This window comes from Diuraphis noxia, unplaced genomic scaffold, assembly GCF_037042655.1.
Source record: "Diuraphis noxia isolate RWA-SAM2 unplaced genomic scaffold, SU_Dnox_SAM2 contig0007, whole genome shotgun sequence".
In the NCBI taxonomy this organism is placed as follows: domain Eukaryota; kingdom Metazoa; phylum Arthropoda; class Insecta; order Hemiptera; family Aphididae; genus Diuraphis; species Diuraphis noxia.
Window position 1 is genome coordinate 426918 of NW_028301717.1, and position 16603 is coordinate 443520.

At 29.7% G+C, this 16603-nt stretch overlaps 3 protein-coding genes across 3 annotated transcripts; 2 read left to right on the plus strand and 1 right to left on the minus strand.

Annotated features, from left to right (window-relative positions):
• Positions 1–2694: 2694 nt before the first annotated feature.
• LOC149054315 (uncharacterized) lies at positions 2695–3618 on the minus strand. Its single transcript, XM_089230278.1, has 3 exons — positions 3568–3618; positions 3222–3504; positions 2695–3110 (listed from the first exon to the last, which is right to left on the minus strand). The coding sequence occupies exons 1-3, from the start codon at positions 3616–3618 to the stop codon at positions 2695–2697; spliced, it is 750 nt and encodes a 249-aa protein (XP_089086404.1).
• A 3285-nt stretch (positions 3619–6903) lies between these two features.
• Positions 6904–11309, plus strand: LOC107164264 (uncharacterized). Its single transcript, XM_089230238.1, has 5 exons — positions 6904–7026; positions 8517–8736; positions 9697–9941; positions 10491–10608; positions 11023–11309. The coding sequence occupies exons 1-5, from the start codon at positions 6904–6906 to the stop codon at positions 11307–11309; spliced, it is 993 nt and encodes a 330-aa protein (XP_089086364.1).
• A 1653-nt stretch (positions 11310–12962) lies between these two features.
• LOC149054316 (leucine-rich repeat-containing protein 51-like) lies at positions 12963–15088 on the plus strand. Its single transcript, XM_089230243.1, has 3 exons — positions 12963–13080; positions 13368–13579; positions 14822–15088. Exons 1-3 carry the CDS (start codon positions 12963–12965, stop codon positions 15086–15088), a joined length of 597 nt encoding a protein of 198 aa, XP_089086369.1.
• The last annotated feature ends 1515 nt before the right edge of the window (positions 15089–16603 follow it).

Here is a 16603-nt window from a genome sequence, read left to right on the forward strand (position 1 = left end):
TAACACGTTCAAATCTGATGTAATTTTACAGCCCTTTTGTCAGAGCACAAAAACTTTATGAACATTTCGCCAAAAGATAACTAGATTAGTGATGGGTCAAACAAAATTGTTTGGTCTCGAACCGAACATTGTCGAAGTATTGCGAACCCAAATCGAACTGAACTATTAAAATTGTTTATCGAACTAAAATTCGAACTCAGTTTATTTTATCGTACCTGATAATGATAATATTAAAATAATAATTAATAGGTAGTCTAATACTATTATTATGATACTTATATTTTAATTATTATAAAGAAAATTAATATTGGGTATTGTTCAATTAAGAATATATTCAAGTTCAAATTTTGAATAGTTAAGAGTTGTTCAATCAAGTTCGGTTCGTAATTTTTCCATTCCGAGTTCGAATTTTGAATTGAACCGAATATTAAGGGTTCCGTTAAAGATTCGGGTGGGGCCTAGTTCACACAAAATCGACTTTCCCGTTTCTCACAGATTTTGATATCGGAAGATAGTTTGTGATCGCGACAACTCTGTGTCTAGTAATAATAGTTTATTATAATAAGTATTGTGTTTTATATTCTCGTTGATTTTCGTGGACAATAATAAATGGAAATTTGTATTATAATTAAAATTACAAGGTATGAGTTCGTAAAAAGCATCTGTGGAAATTAAAAAAAATAATAATTTGTATTTTGTGACGACTTTTTATAAGCTATTTATAGTATGATAATATATTATTATATTATATTTATATGATAATTATATTTATACTATGTATTTTTTTAAACTTTTGTTATAACAAAAAAAAATTTATATTATTTAATAAATATTGCTAACTTAATTTTAAAACGACTGAAATGACTTTGGTCAAAACGGATATCCAGGCGAAATGGAAAAGGTCGATTTTGGGCGAAAGGGGCCACGCCCCGAGATTCGAACAGTTCGACGTACCGTACAAAATGCATATTTAGTTAGACATTTTATGCATTAAATATTTAACTATACCTGCGTACATATGGCTCTTTAATACATTCACCATTTATCTGATCAAACGTGTGGAGATGTTTCTTAACACTTAGAGCTGAAACATAGCACATTGTGGGCAGTGGCATAAACATAAAACAATTATTTTGATCTAAATACATACTTTGAACAAAAGTAATAGCTTTTTCAATCAAGTATAAGTATAATACGTCGGAATGGGACAGTTGAACACCGCCAAATGGGCACGGTTAACTCGGCGAGGCCGACTGGGCGCGGGATCAAGTGGGCACGAGTAAAGTGGACGATGGATAGCTGGGCGCTAAATAGTTAATGTATATTAATTAATTAATTATATATATTTATTATACGCTTTACAATGTCGTTTTTTTTCACATCGCCAAAACTCAGTTTTTTCGTCTGCAGATAGTTTATCAAATACGTACAAAAATCCGTTTTCATAAAACTTTTCACGATTTCGCTGTGATGTGATGTTTTCCATATTGAATGACGTCTGAACTTAACACGACTACTTCGAAGACTAAAATATGCGATCTGTATTTTATACCTATAGACACAATTATTGTCCACCTATTATTATTATTTTGTATTGTTTAGTTATCGTATTTGTTCGCGTAGTGTCGTTAATCGCATGTACCTATTTAGGTTTCCTATAAGCATCGTTCAGATGGTATGCGATAAGCCGATACAATGTACAAACGACGTCGTTCGAGCAGATATGACTCTAAATATCCGTTTATAAATCGATACAGAGACATCCTATATTATTATAGATATAATAGTATTTTATCTAATAATTATTGCCCCCTACATGCACATCTCCGGAATACAGCGAGATATAGTGGAGTGGCCACTATACTCAGGAATATATGAAAAACCTACTTGTAAATTATTTTTGATTTTAAAAAATTAAAATTTTTGTAACTATTTTAGTAATACTGTAGATAGGTGTATAGTGAATTTTCATTAAATTTTCGCGCCCATTTGTCTTGCGTCCACTCAACTCGCGCCTAATTGTCCCTACGCCTAGTTGGCAGCGCCGAGTTGGTCGTGCCCAGTTGGGGGCGCCCATTTGTCCTAGACCGTAATACGTAGTATAATTACAGTGGTTCGAAATTAACATCGAGTCGTGGACCCTAGATACAACTTAAATTGAATGGGGGACTCCTTATTTGTTATTACTTACTTTTCAATTTTGTTAGTTACAAAAATTTAAAAAAAAATTATATGATTCATACCTTTTTGTAATTATATACTCGTATACATAATAAACACAGATTTTCTCAATAGATACAATACAAAGAGATTTATTTCTTGCTTCAGTACTACATAACCACGGATCCCTTAACATATTATAAATAAGATCTATGGACATGAGTACCTGACAATTAATAACCAGTCTAATAATTAAGCACGATTTTTTCATTATACTTATGAATAGACTAGGATTACTAAAAATGTATCAATTCAATATGAAACATTTATGATAAGGTTAGGGTATTAAAATCATAAAAAAGATAAAATATATGAGATGAAACATTTATTGTGACAAGTAGATATAAAATTATTTTTGAAATATTACATTTTTTGTGTGAATTATGCAGTTTTGATTAATTAGAATGATTTTGAATGTCCATATAGAACAGTACAGACTGACGTCAATCAACTTTTTTCTTAAGCCAGTCCTTATTAACAGTAGCCAGGAAGTGGTGGTAACGGTGGACATAATGGTGGAATTGAGAAACAAGGTAGAGGTGTTATTGGCACTGGTACCAGAGTTGGGGGTGGAAGTGGAAGTGGACAAGGTGGTAAGGCTGGAAGTGGGCAAGGTGGAAGTGGAAGTGGGAGTGGTGGAAGTGGAAGTGAACAAGGTGGTAAGGCTGGAAGTGGGCAAGGTGGAAGTGGGAGTGGGCATGGTGGAAGTGGAAGCGGGCAAGTCGGGAAGGCTGGAAGTGGAAGTGGAAGTGGACAAGGTGGAAGTGGAAGTGGACAAGGTGGTAAGGCTGGAAGTGGGCAAGGTGGAAGTGGAAGTGGAAGTGGAAGTGGAAGTGGAAGTGGAAGTGGAAGTGGACAAGGTGGAAGTGGAAGTGCACAAGGTGGTAAGGCTGGAAGTGGGCAAGGTGGAAGTGGAAGTGGGCAAGGTGGAAGTGGAAGTGGGCATGGTGGGAAGGCTGGAAGTGGAAGTGGTAGTGGGCAAGGTGGAAGTGGAAGTGGACATGGTGGTAAGGCTGGAAGTGGGCATGGTGGAAGTGGAAGTGGACAAGGTGGAAGTGGAAGTGGGAATGTCGGGAAGGCTGGAAGTGGAAGTGGGCAAGGTGGAAGTGGAAGTGGACATGGTGGTAACGCTGGAAGTGGAAGTGGAAGTGGAAGTGGAAGTGGTGCTGGGCAAGTCGGTAAGGCTGGAAGTGGAAGTGCAGGTAATGGTGGTGCGAAAAAATCTAGGTAAGGATCTTGAAGGAATGGTAACCCTCCGCATGTGCCACAAGGACTTGCTTCAACCTTATTAATAAAATGATTATTAGATAATATTCAGGTATGTTAGGATTAAGAAGTATGTCTTACCTTAGCCAAGCAGGCCAGTGCCAAAGCAAACACAATGCTAAAAGTCTTCATTTTGTATGTAATTGTTTGAAGAACTGTCGAATAATACATATAAATTGCCAGTATGGTTTAGCTTTTATACTCGAATCGTAAATATTTTGTTTTTCAAAACTTCACGTTTATTATTAGCGTCTTTTATTCACTGATTTCATTAATCTATAGTTTGTTTTTTCATAATTATCACAATAGAGATATAGCTTCAACTATTAGATTTTGCAGCAGACAATCACAGAATAGTGCATATTCAACTTAATCTCAAAAATCGGAAAAAAACATATCTTCAGATAAACTTTAGAGTGATAATAAAACATATAGTTCAAGAATTTATTTATTGATTTATTTGAATTGAAACAGAAATCAGTTGAGTACAATATTATGATAAACAATGTTTTTCGTTTTGTTTTCTGTCGCAAAAACAAACAACGAAGAACGTTTTCCAACACGCGAACTGGCAACGTACAGCTGACCGTGCGAAAAACATGAACATTCTAAATATATCCCACAGACTTCCAACAATTGGCCTTATAACGAAAATTATTATTCTTTGTTTAAATATATTATAATTTTTTGTCTAACTGTTATCCTAAAATATCTATTCATAAAACTGTGTTATTTTTCCAAAATACTATTTTCAAACATAACTAAAAAATAATTTTTTCTTCAATATTAATCAAAGTGATATTTAATTTTTAATATCTAATAATAATACTTTACAAGTTACTATACTCCACACTAAGTATGTCAAGTACAAATAATACCCTGATGTCTTATATAGGATAAATTACTACAAAGGTAAAATGTATTTTGTTGTGTTTAAAAATTAAATTAAATATAAAATTGTATTTTAATTTAATTAACAAATAAGATCAAATCATTGATCATCACAGTGCATCGTATCTCAATTTTTTTTTGTTATTGGCTGTCAGTCTTATACGCACAAATATCAAAAAATCAATCCGATTGTTGGTATATTTTCGTTCTCTTATAAATAAACAGTGATCTTTTGTTGTGACGTTATGAGGGGTGGGATGATAGTATATTTTAGATGGTGGCTGAGGGTTTTAGTCCTCCACGGATTTCCACCTATTTTCCAATCATAATTTCGTTTCATGTATTAATTTGCCTATTTTTATTTACTACATGACATAAAACGATATAAAAATAAATATATACCTACCTAAATAATAATATAATTTATCAACCTTACAATTTAAACAAATATTATTTACTAAGATTTCACACGTATTCGTAAATTGTATTAAAAATATTATTGTTAAATAATTATTAAATGTTGCTATGATTTTAATCAAACACGAATACATATTCGCGATATATCTAAACGTTATTTGTACGATTTGCAGGCAACAAACTTAATTGCCAATAGGTAATCAAACAACATATTAAAACAATAAATAACTTAGGACCAAACCCACAGGACGTTAAAAGCTTAATTTTATTCTTAAAAAAAAAATAGAATTGTACAATTTAATTTAATGTAATCATGTAAATACTAAAATACTAACAATGCCTAGTTGTCGATGTATATTTCAGATCAATAAAAAAATAAATAAATAAATAAATAACTTTATTACTTTTTAAGATTAACATAATGATTACATTTTTATAAAATAGTATCAATATAGTTTAATACTCGTATAAGTTAACAACAATATATTATATCAAACTAACACGTGTTTGGTCATATTTCCGTAATCAGATTAAAAAAACGTGAAAATATCGAAAACAAAATACGAATTGATTGAGTATAAAATACAAACAATTATAATACTTTATTTTACTTTATTTTTTTTTGTATCTATAGGTATAAGAATATTTTATAAAAATGAATGTTTTTGGAATCGTAACAGCTTTGGTGGTGGCTTATTTTTTTAAGGTAAAAAATAATCATAATGTTGTGTGTTAAACGAAGTACGAACGAATTAAATATGTTTTTGTCATTAAAAAAGTCGATGCCACACTTTGTAATGGACTAGGACCTTGCTACTCACCACCACCACCACCATTACCACTTCCTCCTTGTTTATTTCCACCCCTGCATCTCCTTTAGCTCTACCGGTCCTTCCAGTCCCATCGTGCATTCCATCTCCACTTATTAGTTATTAGCCCAGTGACACTAGGCTCTTTATTAGCTACTCTTAAAGCAGCTGCTCTATTTTCACCACTTGCCCCATTCCTAGTTGCACTACCTCAAAACCAGGTCTTTGGACCCACCCCTACCGAGGTTACAACCCTGTAAGTTACCCTGTCAGTTAACTGCTTCTCCGCCTAAAAAAAAAAACACTTCCCAGTAGCTGCTAAATTATAGTCTATTGAAAAAAAAAAAAATCATAGGCATAATAAATTAAGAAATATAACTTATTTTTTTAATCGTTATTTTACTTTTATAGAAAATGTAATAATATATTATTACAATCGTTATTGCTGCCTTCCAATGGGTGACATATAATGAAGTCGCAAGTGCAGAAAAACTGCAGCTGGCCAATTTCGATTTTAGCAACTAATATTGAATATTGTGTTGTTGCTGTTGAAATTGAGGGAAAGGTTCAAAAAGAATACAAATAGCGATCCGTGCTAGAAATTGGCTGGCTCAAACCGATGTGAAAAAAAAGCATTGTGATCATAAACATGGTCATTATTCTGGTGCAGAATATTTTAGGATTATTTTACCGGTGTTGTCCTCTTGTCTTTAACTGAATTTACCGATTCCCCTCAGATATTATATACATGATTAAAATACTAACCCTAAAATATAGGAAAGGTAAATATGTATATTATGAAAAAATATATAGAATAAAATGTATTATATTATAATAAGCGAGTTACAAGTGGCATACTTTAATGTTTAATTTACTTTGTCTATTGGTCAAAAATAAATAAATAATAATAATAATAAAAAAAAATATTAATCATATAATTGCAATTATATGAATTTATTATTTTTTGACCTAACCTATCCTATTTAACAAGTTGGTATTGTAACCGTGTGTATAATATGCGAGGACAATAAATTACTGGTAAATTTGGCCGAAGGCAAATTGGTACATATACAACAGAAATTCCAGAAAAATACATAGATTTGATGAAACTTTTGTACATATGTTTATAATATAATAAGACTGTAGTAACCTAGCAAAACTTTATATTTATAGTTCAAGATTATGCCTTAGAACCTCAATATTTATGTATTATGATATTTTATATGTATTACAATTCAATAGAAAGCTACTGAAATTGTTTTATTATTCTGTTGGATAAAATATAAAAAATAAATTAACAATGAATAGAGGAAGTTATTCTGACGTTGAAGATGAAGATAATTTTGGTATGCATGAATACACGCCAGAAGACGAATACGGTGGCGAAAGCGATTTTGCGAACGATGCATTGTCTGTAATAGGGGTAATTTTTGTTGATTGTTATATCAAGGGGGAAGAGGAGTAAAAGACAGAATACTGATTTAATATTGTTCTTAGGTGTAAAATCATAAATATGACTTAGGGTATCGTAATACATTGTAGTCCTAGCGTCCTAGGTATATTATAATTTATTATTTTTATAACACTGTTCGTCGTGGTTTCACTCGTTGAAAGTTAGGATACAAATGCATTTTTATTATAGTATATAGGTACGAGATGATTGCATAACTAATTAAGCCATCGTTTCTCTCTTTTTAATTTACCGTTTTATCAAGACAAATATAGATTTAACACTTCAAGAAATGTCTAAGATAGCAACTAAGCTTTTTTCGAATATATTATGTAAAATCAGTTTACTCGACCCACATGACAATTATTTACACTTTGCAATTGAGACAAACCTGTCATTTTAAATTACACTACTTAATATTGGGCAATTAGGCATCTACGCACAGCTGGTATAACTTTTACCCAAAATTCAGGAAAAATAGGTTATTTCACAAATCTGCTGTTAATAATAAATTATAAGTAGAGCTGAAAATATAACGTTATAAAAAATGGTTTTGCACCATAAAAATTTAATTTTCATAGTAAATTAAAAAATAACCAGAGATGTCTTAAAAGTTGAAATTCTAAGATTACCTTAAAAATAAAAAATAAAACTTCCCTACTTTTTTTTCAAAAATTCATGAAATTTTTATATTTTAAAAACAATGCTGAGTTCATGGAAATTCCATCCCTTTTAAGTAACAATAGTAAAGTATTATTCCATGTGTTAGAGAATTTTATAGATTAGGAAAACCTATATTGTCCTTGACCGTTATATCCTGACAGTGACTAATTAATAGGAGTATCTACTGTTATAGGTTGGTACAAAAAGTGATATGCGTTTGTATTAAAATTGTATAATGTTCGATTTCCGTTTACGCCAGAGGAATTTTCACCGTAAAAGTTTAAAAATCAACGATCTTCATTTTTAAGCAAACCTTATGTATTTTAGTCCCATAAAATATTAAGTAATTTTAAATTTTTAAATCGTCGTGAATGTTTTTTTACACACACGTAATATTGTTTTTGCACCACTTAATTTTTTGGTTTCCAAACAATATTTACTGAAATATCTTATATATACTTTCATACTAAATAGTATATATATAAATATGGTTTCGTTAGGAATATTACCTTTTTTGATTTGACACGAGGGAGGTATGCGTATGTTTTAGGAACAAGTTTTTTTTTTTTTTTGCAGAAAAAGACGTCATATATTTTGAAAGTGCACGTTCTCGAATTTTTCCACCCCCTCTTGAAATATTTTTTCAAGTGCCACGTTATTGCATATGATGATATCTAAGCATGAGATGCCTCTAATTTATTGTGACAACTCACTGCACCTTTACTGATTACTGATTGTACTTGCACCAAGACCATACGATTTTCTAATACTCGGTGAGGGTTTTCCATTTCACTTTTCAGGCGTACAAAGGCCAACGCAATAGTGACGATGAACGACACGGATTCGGAAAAGCTATCTTACCGAACGGCGACGCCTACGTAGGGACGTATAAAAACGGACTGAGGCATGGTCGAGGGCAGTACAGATTTGTAAATGGATCTATTTACAAGGGTTGTTACAGGGAAGGGCTGAGGAACGGCAAAGGAGTGATGATTTATAACGATAAGAGCAAATATGAAGGTAACTCTCAATACTTTACATTATAAGCAATAATAACCCTGACTCAGCCATTATAATTGGCACAGATTAAAATAAATAAATATATGTACATATAAAATTTAATACATGTCAGCGCCAGAATTTTAGTATTAGGGGAGCCATGTTGAGGCCAAAATTTTTTAAGGGCGCTAATATGTTATCTTGATATATATAAAAACAATAATTATGTCAGGAATTTGAGCTAAGGAAGGGGGTAAAACTCATATTGAGTTATTTTTTTATCGTGTAAACTTACTAAAACAATGATCTGTATTAGACATATATAAAAAGCATTTTTTTTCTAATAAAACATCTATTGATGTAAATACTTTTATATACTTAAAAATATAATGTAAATATAATACCTACAATTTAGTAATAATTTATAGCATAATATCAATTTTATGCATTTCTTTTTTCAAAACTCCCTTAATGTTCTTCATCGTCCTGTATACGAACCTGAGTGGTGATACCTCATCCCTAACCCAAAATTTTACACTCAATACCCTGAGCACACCATCAGACATCAATTGCAGTATAATTGAATATAACTAATAAAAACATAACTACAAGTATTTTTAACTGAGTAAACTATAGTTTGTATAACTAAGTAATAAAGAACATTTTTGTATTTAGCCGCTGTAAAACACACGTTACTTATGAGGCTTGAATACATATAGTGCATAGCTTTTAAAACGTTGTTTACCCCATAGTCCATACATTGTGACTAAATATTTTCATATATTCTTATAAATCAGGTCCATAAGATCGTTTTCAATAGGCGATTATGATTTATTTTCAATTTTTAATTTTAGATTGGCCACAGGGGTCCCAAAATTTTTTAGGGTGGGCCCGGCCACATCCTAGCACTGCCACTGATATACGTCTTTTATAATGTAACATTGATTTTTGAATGTTGAACACAATACTATCATTGGAAAGGTTATTGGATAAACAATAAAAAAGACGGTGAAGGGGTTTTCAAGTTCAAAAACAACGACAAATTTTCCGGAACGTGGAAGTCTGATATGAAACACGGGTTGGGAACCTATACGTTTTGTAAGACTGGAGCCGTTTTGACGGGAATGTGGCTGAATGACAAGAGAGTCAACAACTTTCAAGTTTTTTATCCAATTAGTGGCATTACTGGTTTCACGTATTATGGCACGTGGGATGAAAACGAAATGGTGAGTGATGATTAAAGAATGGACTTTAATGCAAAAAATTTCTGGTACATTTTAGTCTCAAAATTTTTAAAATATACTTAACAAGCATAGGTACTATACAATAATACAATTTGTGCTAACACATCATAGTACTAAAATATCAAACCAATAATACACAAATAGGGCTTGTAAATCGAAGAGCCAGAAATTTCTAAAAAATAAATAATCTTATAATAATAATACATGATATGCATTTAATATAGCTTATTAATTTGAGTGAAACATTGAAAAATATGCATTTTAACAACAACAAACGACTAAAATATAAAAAGTAAAATAATAATATAAAAAGTTTTAAATTAAGAAATCATCTACTTTGATTCTAACCAGAATTTAATGTTTCTGTTTAAAAGTCTTGAAGCGTTTAAATATTGTAATCGATATTATTATTATAATATTAATGATATGTACATAGGCAACATACGTCATTGTAAGGACAACATAAATCTAAAATTAAACATTTAAAATTCTAACAATAACTTAAACATGTTTAATATAACGCCGTTTAAGGTTACCGGGAAAGGATATTTTGTGTTCGGACATTTAAAGTGCATGCAAAGTGGCGAATACATCGAAAATCCGTTTTACAAAAACACGAAATCCAGTGAACTACAAAACAACATATGCAGTAAGTTATATATACACTCAAGAAAACCGTTTACACAACCGTCCAACGGCTAAATTATGAATTTCATGCTGACAATGGCGTATAATATAATATGTGATAATATTATGGATAGTTCTACGGCTTGGGTCTAAAACGGCTAATCCCACTTATCAAGACTTATTTCGGTAGGCGATTGGGACTGTAAGTAGTTTTTTTAATTGAAATAACCTGTTGAAAATATTTCAAATTTTACTTTCGCCTACCTAATTATAACATTAGCCTTTTTAATTCATATTGGTCCCATTTTTGGACCAAAGCCTTAGAATTATATTATTATAATATTATTTCACATATTATAATACCAGGTATAATAATACACCTATTATACCGTGCGTTGATATTATTTTTATCCATGTGCCTATGCTTTTCGCGTAGAGTCTTTGTGGTTGTCAAACAAAATAATGCCGATCATCAGTGGCATGTTGCCGCGTGTGCCAAAAACGAGGTCAGTGGCCAGAGCGAGGTCTTCATGTGACACGAGTTTCCTTTTAGCCGACAAAATGTCTACGATTGACGTGCCGGCGCCGACGACGAGTCGTATGGAAATGTACGAGCACAAAGATGACTTTTGGGCTGAAATGGAAGAACTAGAAATCGATCCGAAACTCAACCTGCAGGAAGTTGATACAAAATCGTCAAATTACAATGATCAAAACGAATGACATCATTCATACACCTAAGTGTATGATAAAATTACCTATCATATGCACCTAAACTATTACACTCGAAATATATTATCTGATTTTTCGATATCTATATAACTATATAACATATTTAGTAACAACTACCATTGATGACTAAAAACATCAGAAAATTATATTCTTACAATTGCGATGTTCTAATATAATTTTACGAAAAGGTGTTTCTGCTTTCGTATTTAAAAAAAAACAATAACAAATAATAAGCGTCATAAAAAATAATATGTAAACATAAATATTAAAGTTAACAATTTATAGACATTGCGAACATTTGGTAGACGCTATAGTATAATATTGTGTTTTAACTTTCAACAATCGAGGCAAAACTTTCACACGAGTCTGTATAAATTGCAAATTGTAGACTGTAGGACTGTGGCAAAGGTTCTCAAACTTTGGTATAAGACTAAGACCATTGCAGTGGATACCTATTAACAAAATATAATGAATAAAGACCCTAATATTTTAATGGTTTATAATTTTTAATGGTTTTGTTTTTAACTGTTATGTAGTGCCGTAGTGGTAACTTCGACGACTGATCCACAATAAATAAATATTACCTATGTATAAAAGGAAAAAAAAATTAAGAATCTTATTGAGCTGGTTTGGTAATAAAAGTGTGAACTCTTAATCTCAATAATAAATCAATTTAACTCGAAAATTATTAACGGACTATATTTTTTCTCGATTTTATTGTTATTAAATAATTAATCACATAGTGTAATACAAAAAGAAATAGAATTTATTTACTTATATTGGACATTATTATGATAAATTATAACTTAGGTTTATGATACACATTTTCGAAAATGAATTATTTTTAATATTATCAGATTTAATGGAGGAAAAAGGTATTTATTAATACAATTTTTGTTCCCATAAAATTATGAGAAATTCGATTGGCTTCATATTATTTGCTTAAAATATATTGATTTAAGTATATTTTATATTTATATATATTTGTATTGACACCCAGTGGCTTATATAATTAAATTAAATACATTATATAACAAAAAAAAAAACAGTGAGAGAATAATATGTAAACATTAGATACTAGGTACCTAAAGAGTTAAATACCTAATTATGAAAATAAACAACGTAAATACTTAATATTATATATATATATATATATATATATATATATATATATATATATATATAAGTAGTCATAAATGAAAATTTTACAAGACTGCAATTAGACAGCTAACCGACAACATTTTTTTATGCTAATCATTATTAATTAATGTTGCTTAAATTCGTATAGTATTATAATATATTATAATATTTTTATGTTTATTTAAACTTTATAAATGATACACCTAAAAAGGAATTAAAAATGCTAATTCAATGATAATTTCAATTTTTTTTAAATATAAATGATTTCATTGATTACGATTTATGAGTTAGAATACTTACATTTCAAAAAAGAAAAATTAAAACAATAATATCACATTACACGTAATTGTCTTGGATACAAGTTTATTGTCATACACTATTAAAATCAGTTATTTATTTATTTTTATAACATAATATTTTTTTTTTTTTTTTTTAATAGACTTACAATTTAAGCAGAAGTTAGATAATTATACAGGTGCTTACGTTAAGTTGAAATCCGCAACTATGAATGATTCGAGTCAAAACGTGCCAAAAATTCAACACATTGATCCTAAGTTTGTTCAAGACATTAAAATAGGGAAACCTTTGGATTATTCGTCCAAGAGCCTTAGGACGGTTGACAGTAAGAATATAAACAATACTGTCAGTCGAAAATTATTCACACTGCAGTGCAATTACATAATCAAATTAGAACACCATAATAATATTTTCAGAGTAATTGTCGCATTAATATAACGTCCATTATTTTTACAATTTCGTAAATAAAATCTAGGTAGGTACAGATGCATATAAGAACACTGCACAAATGCAGCGTCAATAAAGTTATTTTTATTACAAAAAAACCATGAAAAAATACAGTTTCGATTTACCACAAGTACATCGATGATTTATTTATGATTATTTTTTTAGAACTAATTGATGAGACACCGCTGTCAGTCAGAGTCCATGGAGTTCCCGGAAGAGGCGCCAATAAGAAATTCATCAGTGGAGCAATTTGGTTGAATAATAATCATTTGACGAGCTTACAAGGCTTGAACAAATCTGTTGAACAGATGCTCGAGTTGCCGTCATATTTGATTTGGATTGACGTTTCTTATAATGAATTTAAAACCATTGGCCAGGTAAAAACTATAACTGCTGCAAGAGTTTAATTGTTTGATTTTTTAAATTCAAGGTCAGCACGAACAATTATTATTACGATTAGATATTGCATATTCTTATATTTAAATTTAATCCCGTTGTTCATCATCATATTCGACTTTTTATTGTGACATTCATGAATTCAAATCATTTTTTTTAAATTTTAACCAACTTGTCTACACGTTTTTTCAGCATAGGTATCTACATCATATCTACTACATCAAAACGTCCATTTTTGGTCGAGAATAACGAAAACCTAGAAAAATACTCGAGTTTCATGTTGTTAAAAACAAGCAAACATTTTATGTATCTTAGTAAACCTTGAAATTTCATTATAAATTCGGTAAATTTATTTTAGGTAGTATACCTACCTAAGTAGTATATTTTTGTTCATTAAAATCCCATTTTTACAAGGAGATGGTAAAAGTTCATAGAGGAATATTCTGATCGAATACATTTGTTATAACACAAAACCATAGACTTTTTGAATAAAACTTCTATTTAGACGATTCATCGTGTTCTTTTATTACTTGGATTAATTTTTTCGGGTTTATGAAAAGGTTTTAAAAACCAAAAGTTTGCATAACACATCTTTCAAATATTTTGACAACATGTGTGATAATATTGTGTAAATGGTAAATATTTTTGTGTTAGTTACAGACACACGTTTTTTAAAAATACTACGAATTTATGTTATACGGTAAAAAAAATTGTGTTCCAGTAAAACATATCAGCTTGACTTTTAAAATCCCACTGTAAAAAAAAAGTGTTAAAAACCTGTATAATTTTATGAACGTATTGTGAACTGGCCTATTATTACCTCTTACACAGCACAATATTATGGTCGGTATTAATAATAATAATAATAATTTATTTACGGAAATAAATTCCAATTAAAAAAAATATTGTGTAATGACAGTTTGTGTTATGGTGCACATATTATGGGTTACAAGTTAAAATTAATGTGAATATGAATAACATAAAATGGAACAAAATAGAGAAAAGATCAAAACAAAAACAAAAAAGAAAGAACGCATTTGTATATAAATATTAAATAACTATTTAGGCATTTAAACTTAAAGATATCATATAAAAATAGCGATTGTTTATTTATATATCGTCAATGTTGACTTGTTAATGATTAGAGAATATTAAAATCTAAAAGTGTATACTTAATATGACTCAATATGCTATTAAAGTGTGCTGTTAAATTAATTTTTCAGGAATTTCTTCACTTTCAAAATTTAAGGATACTGTACATGCACGGAAATCAAATAAATGACATTCTGGACGTTATAAAACTAAAATCACTTTTAAAATTACGAACATTAACTCTACACGGAAATCCGATATCAAGGCTAGTCAATTATCGTGCTCTTGTATTGTTTTATCTTTCGCAGATAAAAAGTTTAGACTTTTCGTTAATCACTCGTCAAGAGAGAAGTGTGGCTTCGCCGATAACCTGTAACACAGTGAACAAAGTAAATTAAAATGATATTGCAAATAAATACGTTTTTTTATTTATTTCCATTGTAATTAATTCCTATTTTATTTATTATTATATTATCAACTAATTTATTATTTTTTACTATGCATATTATTAATGAAACAAAATTTCTATCTTGACAAGGTAGTGAATTTTAACCAGCGAAAGATAAAAACAATAAATATATAGTAGTGTGATAATAGATCCATTATACCTAACCGTGAAGACTTGACGTAATTTTAACTTCCATACTGTCATTTATTTGATTTCCATGCATGTAGAAAATGGTATTTCTCCCAGGAGAAAAATGGACGGCAAATTAAACTTTTAATTTATGAAGGATAAAACATATCCAACAGAAGCTAACAACAATGTCTTTAAAATGGTGTTGAAAAAAAATACATTGCGTTATATTATACATTCAGTATATTATAATTATTTGAAAAATGTGTATCTATATCCGAATACAACAAAAGTATTATAATAATTTCTATACAATGTTTGTACCTACAGCAAATTAAATTTAATTGTACTTTAGAAACTGATTGAAACGTTAAACAACTTACTTTAAAAACTTTAATATATATGATAACTATTTATATAATCAAAAAAGATAATTTTCATCAGAAAATACTTTTTTGAATTATCTAGTAACTACCAATATTATAACCACAATATTAATATGAGTAATATCAATTTATTCAGAATAATGTTTAAAAAAATATATATTAAATCACAAATAAATTGCTTAGCAATATTGTAGAATAATTATATCTTATTTGAGTATTAAAATGGATATATATTAGTTATTTAAATAATATTTTGCATAAATCCATGTATGAATTTGCATTCAATAAATGCACAAATATATTCATTTAAATCAGATTATTTATTCTATAATAAGTTGTTACATAATATTACTGTGAAAAAATATAATTTTAGAAAGAAAATACTTTTTACGGAACTACTTATTGATATGAACTGTAACATAAACATCTTCAGAACGATATATAAAAAAAAAAATACAGACCTGAAAATATTAATAAAAAATGTGTTTGAAAAATGATTTATTTTTTTATTTTACAATTTGAAATACACATTACACAATCTATACAACATAGCACAATAAGTATATATGATATTATAATAGTAACATAACTTAATCTTGAATTAAGAAATCGCCCATTGGTGACACTTGGCTGGGAATTAACGCTGTCTAGAGTCTAGAACTTCGTTTTTATTTATAACAATTCACGGCACCAGTTCCTTTTTAGACGACGCTGAGGGTTTCCCGGTATGGTTTGAGTGTAGAGGCTTTTTATCAATGGATTTTGGTGGGTTTGTAGGCGATTATGAAAGCGTTTGTAGAAATTTACAGCTTCTTCTGTCACAGTTTTCATTGTGAGGTCTTTATGTAAGGTATAATTGGACACAAAAGGTGGAGCATTTCTAATTTTTCTAAGAGCAATATACTGGAACTGTTGGATTATGTTAGTATTAGATACTTTAGCAGTACCCC